General features: G+C 33.6%; 1 protein-coding gene across 1 annotated transcript; it reads right to left on the reverse strand.

Annotated features, from left to right (window-relative positions):
• Positions 1-3,163: 3,163 nt before the first annotated feature.
• LOC126915270 (V-type proton ATPase 16 kDa proteolipid subunit c) lies at positions 3,164-9,711 on the reverse strand. Its single transcript, XM_050719799.1, has 3 exons — positions 9,415-9,711; positions 7,143-7,332; positions 3,164-6,610 (listed from the first exon to the last, which is right to left on the reverse strand). Exons 1-3 carry the CDS (start codon positions 9,497-9,499, stop codon positions 6,406-6,408), a joined length of 480 nt encoding a protein of 159 aa, XP_050575756.1. The 5' UTR covers positions 9,500-9,711; the 3' UTR covers positions 3,164-6,405.
• Between the last annotated feature and the right edge of the window lie 188 nt (positions 9,712-9,899).

Here is a 9,899-nt window from a genome sequence, read left to right on the forward strand (position 1 = left end):
ATATTTTCAAAAAAATTTCTTTCCTCATCTTGCATTAACTTCATTATCACAGTATATGACATTGTTTTGTCGCACTTTTAAATTATTATCTAAATAATCTTATAAAAATATCAAAATGGTACCTCATGCCTTTTTCTCATTATTTAGTTCTCTCGATTACCATTGTTATACTCACGTGATAATTTTAATAAATGCGTACAGTGTGTATATGTATATACATACATACATCCTCTTACTAGCATAAGAATCTATTTACAATGACGTGTATTGCTTTACAAGCTACTTTTGTATAAATCACGTTTATCTTCATCATCTCATGGACTTCCGAGACATCGTGAATATTCTATCTCTATCGCATACTATATAGTATAAAAGCGAACAATATGTATATTCGAAGATCAATTCCAAATTGACATACAGACTTTTTGTGTATATTTTGTTCTTCAAAACTATTCATATATATATATGTAATAGCGATACTATGTTAAATTCCGTGTTGACAACTGAATATATGTAATTCGAGTAATACATTTGAAAAAAAAGAATCATGTTATTGAAACGATATAAGTAGTAGATAGAAAGCATCATCTAATCAAGTTTATCAACCAACGATTACAACTCAGTGAATGTCCTATCGACAATGGACATAATAAGAAAAAATTCTTTAATTGTAAACGCAATATAATTCACACTATACAAGTGAACGTTGAAATTTGTCAAAGAATATGATGAAGGAACGATGACCGATATTTCGACGATATCTCTTTCGCAGCACTTATAATGTTTCATGAATGTGAGTCACCTGATGTCTTTTTTATGTATATTTCGTGTGGAAACAATAATCGTACAGGGAAAAATTCAAATTGACCAAATACATGACTAAACTCGACTTTTATACGCATACTTGTCCATAACTTATACGACATACGTAACTCATAAGAAGGCGTATTGATAATGGATCGTTTAATGTTAATCAACGGAAGAATCAAGATTTCTGTTTTTTACCTCCATTGTTACTTACCTCCTTTCCTTTCGTCATATATTTACGGCGAGAAGGGTAAACGAAATTAAAGTTTTGAACGTCGAATTGTCAACATTTTAATATACAAAATAGCATTGTTGGACTTGTAAAGCAAAATCGCTCAAAAATGATTCAAAAGGAACATTTCTCGTACCAATATTCCTATTTATATACTGCACATTTAGAGGTATATATACATATATTATATATATTCGATAATGAAAACAAATAATACAAGTATATGGTGATACGTGATGATTTTCTGGGATTTTGAGATTTATCGAGAAAAAAAGATAGATAAACTTCGACTGAAATAAATAACTATAACAAAAACTTGATATTATACAAGAGAAAGTGCGTTCGGTGTATATTATTACTGCATGCAATATAGCATTACACGTGTTTGGCTCTAATAAACAGTGTTTATTTGGTATACGTGTAGAGCCTTTTTTGAAAACACAACTTTGCATACATATAAACAAATTATAGTTAACTATAATTCTAAATACGCGACGGTATTTCAGCAATTCTCATTCTTTCTCTACGAGCGTTTCAATTTTTTAAATCTATATTGCTAATAACATTTACATTAAACTGATGTAACATATTATCAACTGCCATTAGTATATAGTATATATAAACGAAATATAATGCTTTTATCATATTGTAAAAAGTTATCTCGAGTACATTCGTACAACGTTAGTTTATAATCTTACCTTTAACAAATTTTGTTCATTCTTTGTTTTTTACTGATCCCTTTACAACAGACTTTCGCCGCGAAATCGATGAAACAAAAACGGATTTCAATGTTATCTAAAAAGGTATCGTTTCTAGATGTTACTTCTTACGTGAATCTCGTTATCGTGTCGAGGACATTCGATAATCCAGTTTACATTTTGTAAAAGAACATAACTTGTCGCTAAACGTTATACGGCAAGTATGTGTGTCATGTATGTATACATAGTCTAATTGGCGTGCCAGCGTTTCCAAATTATGTGTATGCGTTCTACGGCACGATGCAAAACACTTTGTCAAATGAAACACAATGCAGATATAGGATATGTTTTAAAAATGAGGCGTGCGATAATAATTTGTTCTTTTATTTTTGTTGTTGCGCGCGTGCGAGCGGTCTTTCTCATCTACGATCCAACTTTAACGACTTTAATAAAACTGAACAATCGTCTCGAAGAAATATAAATATAATATAAGATAAACTAATCACAGACTCTATCTTGATATATTTTTTTTAAGGTATTTACATTAGCAAGGATCGATCATTAAAGCAATACTTGCTACTTTATATTTACTTTTGATACAAGTCAACTAACATTTCTCAAACAAATTATATTATATTATCTGATAAACTGCTTAACAATGATAGTTGTACCATTTTAAATGAAAGTAAGGCGGGTATCGATTTATTTTAGAGTACGACCTGATTTTACTTCGGCTATGCACCACATGTATGTATATATATATATACACGCACATATATATATACACATGTATGCGCACGTATGTATGCGTGTATGGTTGTGTGTACATGTTTTTAGGGATATGTGAATATACCTGTGTGTGAACGCATAGATAAAATTTCCTATCCGTGGAACAAGTTCGATTACGTAACAAATTTGCATTTCCCTTCACATGCAGTTTTAACAGTAATTTTCGTCCAATGTTAATTCAATTTTCGACGTTTACTGAATACATTACGTAAACAATCATTTATATTCACAAGCGAGAAATAAGTATGTTAAGATTGAGTATCCGATGAAATATCGTTTGATCGTTGAAAAAGGTTAAAACTAAAACGTTTTGACAAATCAATAAAACTCTTCTTTCTTCTGTATCGTATTGACTTTTCTTTCTTTTTTCCAGCTACTTTTTTACACAAATTTCTCTTCATCTCGTTCTCTATATTTTGTTTCTTTTTCTTCGAACACGTAAAACATCGAACAATGTTGCAGTGAGACGCGACTTAGGTACCAGTGATGTAATATAGAAAGCATGGTTCTTTAAATTGAATGGCAGTGATAAAAAATGGATCGTCATCATGCGTTTAATTACTCTTATCGCTAGTAATATAGTGTATGTATACAGCTAGGTAAATTTTCGATGATACACAAGTGAGTACTGATACTGTTTGTCCAAATTAAATTTTTATTAAACACGGTTTTCTTTTCTGTAACATCGAGGACGAATTATAACATAAATAATTATTATTGATCAGTATCACTTTTTTGCGCTCAACAATGAGTCTATTTTTAATATAACACTGGAAGATAGTACATGAGGGGCGGCGGCGGCGGTGACAGCGGTGTCTTTCCTCCATCTGCCAGTGCTCTTTTCTCATTTATTTCCCTTTCTTTACTTTTTGGGCTTTTTCATTCACTCTTCCTCACACACACTAGCATTCACCAGACTTCCTTTCTTTACCACGCACACACAACACACACATACACGCCTATTTGCACATCAATTTTTACTTTCGCTCTTAACTACACAAAATTTTTTGGTATACAATTAATACCCAACCTAATCTAGCCTAAAAAACTCTTTTTAATCGTATTGTGTAAAGCATGGCGGGTGATATATACATTGCACGGGAACAATTTATGATCAGATAGCAGATGTTTCTTTCTTTTTCTTTTAATTATCATTATTAGATAGATAGGAAACATATTTAGGATGGCAGGAAGAAGGGGGAACAGAGGTAATTGGCGTAATATATTCGTGTGCTTTTTTGCATTTTGTTCGAATATAAAGTTGTGTTTTGTTTAAAGTGAAGATCGCTCTTGCGCTCTCTATCACTCTATCTTTTCTTCATTCTATCTCGTTGCAGAAAGCCACCACCACCGCTCCCCGGCTCGCATTTGCGTTTCGCTTGTGTTATACTGCTAGTTACGAATTATTCACAAAAAATGTTCAATTTTTCTTCCATTTCCTTTACGCCATTTTTATTCCGTTTCTTTCTATCATCGTTGTTAAGAATTTGAAAAAAAAGAAAGCAATAGAATTTCTAATGTCTATTTGTTCAAAAAACTGTTTTTAGCAATGCAATTTTTAACCCTTTGAGTGCTGAATACTCGCGGCCTATGCGGTCCGTACGGACAGCGCGCGTCTAGCGCTGATGATCGCTGTGGACGGACTAACTTTTTCGTTAGACTGAACTCTGTAAACTGAACATTGAAATTTACAGTTAACTAGAATTTGGGTAATAAACTAGAAAACAATAAACTAGAAAACTAAATTTAGTAAATATAACACAAGTTAATAATTCAGTTGTGTGTGCAAAATTTCAAAACAATTATCGATACATAATCCGACATCGTATTTTCTGCATTCCCTTATTTTTCACACAAACAATACATTTTCTTCTTGATAATTAGATGTGACTGTCCGCGAAACAAGTAGACAACTGTTATAACGAGGCATTATTGGCATTTGTTTACTGCCGCTACTAAGGAATGCATTTATATTTATCTCACACAAACGTAATAGTATTACTTCTGCGTAGGTGTTCGGAAAAATTGAAAAACGCATACATGCGTCCTTAGTCCATGCCGGGCACTTACAGAAAACGCTATGTCCTTAGTCCACACCGATAGCTTTCACCAGACGCCTATATGCGCCCATAGCACTCTAAGGGTTAACATAGGTATATTTTCAAGCGAGGATCAATCAATAATAAAAGGATATCTCAAAGCAGAAATTTTTTTCTCCTATTACTCGTGCATTTTGTTTCTTTTTTTTTCTTTTTCCGATCAGATGAATTCGAAGAAATGGGATTTGCATCTTTTTGGTTTCATGCGCTATTATCGTAAACTGAAATGGTTTTGAAATGTTTAGTGTTTTATATGTTTATTTCTCTCCCGGAAATGCGCCTACATGTTGAGCTTTGTTGTTTTTTTAGATAGAAAATACTGCGCAGTCAATAAAATTTGGCAAGCGGGCGCAAAGAATTCTTGTCCTCGACCGTGACACGATATATTTATTACGGGGAGAGATGGTGGCCGATTAAAAGGCCATAACACATATATCAGAGTTCACCGTCAGCTCCCATAACAATGAACCTCCGAAAAAAAGCTTCGTTTGCATCGTTTTTCTACCCCATAATTATATTTATTTAAAAACATTGTCACGAAAGAAAATGTGAAGTATCCAACGCATAATTTGTCCTTTTTTTCTTTCCCAAAAACCTACATTTGTCGCGCCATTACAAGCGCCCGCTCGCCTGCACAAAACGAACTTAGTATGGAATGTACAAATGATTTTTTTCATCATTATTATCTCGTAACCCCTTTCTTAGGTAGTCATACATCTGCTGGGACGTATGGAATCTTTGTTTTTTGTGGTGCCTTAACATACACCTTTCACTTCATTAAAATATATATATATATTTGTATATATATTTTTAATTAGCGTGAAATAAGTATGTTTACAGCTAAAAGAGGGGAATTACCGCTGGCCTTTGCAGTCACCCAGAATTATTTAAAACCATAATAAGTGCAAATTCCTAATACGTCCAGCAGTCTCTGAATTGACTTAATACTATCATGTATCTGTCCATTTTCTACTCACATTCATTTCATTTTCCTCTCTAAAATTTCATCCCACATACTATACTTTGTGTCTTGTAATTTCGATTGTACAATATCTATGTTCTTTCCTTTTTTTTGTTCAAGATATAGTTTGTACAACCATTGCATATTATGCTGTTTCTTACATGCAATCTTGCATTTTTCTTCCCACTTTCTGATTTAAATATTATAATTTTATGTAGACGTTTGTCGTAAAAGACGTTCATCTGCAATCTGTATACTGCCACTTCAATCGCGTTTAATATATGTAATTGTGCTAAATATTCTTTTATCATTAACAGTTTTTTCCTTTATACACTCAGTAGAGCCGATTATCTTAATTGATAATTCAATGTCAAACTACGCTACAAATGATTACTATACAGTGAAAGAGAAATGTTCGACATGGGATATTTGGGGTCTTTCCTCAGTGTAACTCCCTGTCGCCTGTTGCTTTTTGTATCTTCTGTACATACATCCTCTTCCTGCAAGACTGAATTATTTGTTTTTTCAATTCAAAATATTTAATCAATTAATTAGATTTTCAGCACTCTTATTACTTGCTTGCAGCATTTTTCAACAATTATGTTATTTATATAATGAATATGTACTTATTAAATGCTTGGACTCTAATATATCAACTTGAATACAGTATTACAGAAGGATGCTTAGATGAGTCGATGTGAGTATGTATGGAAAAAATGTGTTTAAGTAAAATGTCGAAACAAGTCGTAATATTTTAATAGTCGGGGAGCGCTGTTGGTTGCAGGCGACGAGTCTTGCATTCCTGCTACTAAAATCATTTTACTTGGCGTACAAGTAGATGGCAACGATGAGACCGTAGAGACCCAATACTTCTGCGAAGATTAGAATCAAGATCATACCAACAAACAGGCGAGGTTGTTGTGCGGTACCTCTTACACCTGCATCACCAACAATACCAATGGCAAATCCAGCAGCTAGACCAGAAAAACCTACGGCTAAGCCAGCACCCAGATGAACAAAACCCCTAGTAAAAAGACCAAAAAAATCTCTTGTTAACTATGGAAGAGAAAAGTGGTCGATTACAAATGAAACTACTAACATTTAGTAAAGCAAAAAGAATTAAAACTAGGTAAGCCCCAAACTAAGTAAGAATATGTATAGAGAAGCATTGCTAAGACTTCTAGAGCAATTAATTCATGTAGATTATGGTTTTAACAATCTACCTAGGTATTTCTTAATACATAGCAAATAAACTAGAATACTGCTTATAACATAATCAAATTGTATTTAATTTTGTTTGAAAATTATTTCTTTTAATAGCTACAACACAATATTTAGATAACTACAATACTTTCTATGAAATATATAAAAGAACCAAAACATCAAATTAAACCTCAATATAATATGAATCTATGCTTTAAATATAATACTTACAGTACTAAAATACATAAAGAATAAATATAAATTTGTTTCCTATTATATAGAATTGTTACATTACTATTGACCTAAACTATTTTATAGGAAGTTTGAATAATTAAGTAACTTGTATAACATACTTGTACAGACTGTATTTACTAGGTTCTTCTAGACCACCAGCAATGAGAACAGCTACTACAAGGCCATAAATGGCAATGATACCAGCCATAACAACAGGAATGATAGATTTCATGATAAGTTCTGGCCTCATGACAGACATGGCTGCAATTCCTGTACCTGACTTTGCTGTGCCATATGCTGCTCCTAGAGCTGAAAGTAAAATAGGTATCATATAAAAATAAGTAACTTTTAATTGCATTTATCAATTAAAGATTTATATTACAATTAAATACAAGATTCTATGATTATACAATATATACATTTCAATATAATATTTAATAAAATAGTAAAGCATAGTTACTCAAACATAGTATAGAAGATTTTATTCATAGTATAAGTGAAGCATTTATACTTTGATAGATATTTATACATATCTATATATCGAATGTGGTATGAGATAAGAATTATCGGAAAACAACGAATGAGTATAAAAATACTGGAATTAATATTATAACATGCGGTTATTTGAATATCTTTCTTTTAATAATCGTGCAACAAAATACATAATAGAAACTTTGACAGATCTCTGTGATGTGTCGACGATATTTCCTAGCCACCGAGAGCTATCGATCTTGTTTAATATTGATCTCTAATGAGAAGGTCACGGACCCATTTCTATGGCATTATTCTATACCGTAGATATTTTTGTCGACATGTCTCTCAAAATTTTGAGGTTGTACATTGGTAAAAAGAAAAAAAGAAAGAGAGAAATCTCAGGTAATAGTCGTCAAATTATTTCGCTGTGACTGGAAATCGTCACATGATTCTCACGTTGGCAGTCACATGATAATCATGTAAGTCCCATCTCGTGAATAGGGGGCGTGGCACAACCAGAAAATCTCTTTTCATCCTTTCAATTTTCATGATTCGATTAGTAAAAACAATTTTTCATTTCAGCGATAGAAGAGAGCAGCGTCCAGAGAAAATTTATTACACACACGCACACATATGCAACTATATAAGTCGTTGACAAATCAAACCGATCAACTTCAGTCTTTGAAAATTTCTTAACATTTGTATAATCAATTATTATGATGACATAGATGATTGTCGTTTAACTTGCTTAAAACCAAAAAATTAACCTCGATAGAGTTGATCAGTTTAGCTTCTATGAGTGGCTCATATATAGATATAATACAAGAAGAATGAAAACATAGAGATGTTAGAGTATTCTGGACAAGTGGGATAATTCTATTTGAACGAAGGGTATTTCATACATTCCAAGCTCCTCGTGGTTCTGATTCGTAGGTCAAGCTTTTCTCATGTGTTGCCGTCCATTCAAGACTGGCGCACACGGTAAAAGGGATTCGTATTGATTTCCTTGATAGGGACCCACCGACGACGCTTCAAAATTTAAGTTTGCGCGCTTGAACATGCTTTGCTTTCCTCTCTCCTTTCTCCATTATAAGAGATTATCGAAAAAATGTTTTATCCAAATTTAAAACCTAAATCGATAGATAATGATATCGATAGTTGCATCTGGTGGAATCTTCCATCGATCCCCGTAAATCTGTATTAGTTGCCTTCCATACCCGTCAACTCAATTCATACAGACTTTTATTCAAAAAGTATCCAACGAGGTCACCATTACGAAATAATACAGCCAATATCCCTCGGTCGTCCAAACGCGGCGCACGAATGTTTCTCTCGTAATGTAAAATTAAGCTTGTTGGACTGCATTTACGGAACATTACGAAATCCTAGATCTACGTGCCTAGAAAAATGGCGCTTCAAAATTGAATCTCTATCCTTGACATGTTCGGCGTGTAATTCAGATTAGAACGCACCTGTATCGCAGACTAATATTATATATTACCGGGTGACAGATTTGACACGGTATCAAAATATATTCATGAGATAGTGGAAATAGGCGTTCATTCTCATTGATTGTTTTACGAATCTAGTTTTTTTTCGGTAATGACCGAAGAATAAAATGAGTCATATCGTGAATGATTAACGAAATTAGATGTTCCCTAGAGTGCTGTTACAACTACATAATAAAAATTTGTTAATCCATCGTGATATATTCTGTTTTTCCATACTTTATGCAGTTTGTAACAAAGAAAATGGCGTGCGTACGGTAAGAACTGCCAATGTTAAGAGTACATTTATTGAGCTACTCTCTCGTCTATAATTGTGTCATATACTTTGTCATATAGAGCATAAATTATTAAGTTCGCGCTCTCTTCAAATCAAGTGTCTCTAGAGCAATTTCAAACAACTGAAACTCACCAGAAAATATAATGGCTGAGGCGGCACCCATTACTCCGAAAAAGGGAGCATAAACAGGAGATCCTTCTGAATATTCACTGCTCATTTTGATGCGTTTAGGACTCGTAGGTCAAATCGATCACGAGTATTTACAGGTTGTCGAAAACGCGAACGTGGGATGAAGAGCGATCTTCACGCACTCACTTCGCTAAACTAGTGCCACTGTCAAATATGGCCTACCGTACAGGAGTGCGGGTCATGTGACGAGTGACGAGTGAGAGAAGAAGAGCCTGCCGAAACTCGGTAATGTCTATTCCCTTCCTATTGGTTCGCGACTGCGGACTACACCGTTCCAAGCGAATCCAGTCGCGTCTTTCATCTTTTATATCTGACGTCAGCTATGCTATACGCTCTGTGTAGAACCACTGCGCACCTCCACTGCGCAAGCTTTTGCTTTTCGGACCGCGTGACATACGTTTCTTTTACTTATTTATCTCTTATGCTAA

This window comes from Bombus affinis, chromosome 4 (assembly GCF_024516045.1).
Source record: "Bombus affinis isolate iyBomAffi1 chromosome 4, iyBomAffi1.2, whole genome shotgun sequence".
Classification (NCBI taxonomy): Eukaryota; Metazoa; Arthropoda; class Insecta; order Hymenoptera; family Apidae; genus Bombus; species Bombus affinis.

Coding starts and splice junctions, on each gene's coding strand:
- LOC126915270 (XM_050719799.1), bottom strand. CDS start 9,499: ATGAGCAGTGAATATTCAGAAGGATCTCCTGTTTATGCTCCCTTTTTC. Junction 7,333..9,414: donor CTCAGCCATTATATTTTCTG/GTGAGTTTCAGT, acceptor TTTTACTTTCAG/CTCTAGGAGCAGCATATGGC. Junction 6,611..7,142: donor AGTAAATACAGTCTGTACAA/GTATGTTATACA, acceptor TCTTTTTACTAG/GGGTTTTGTTCATCTGGGTG.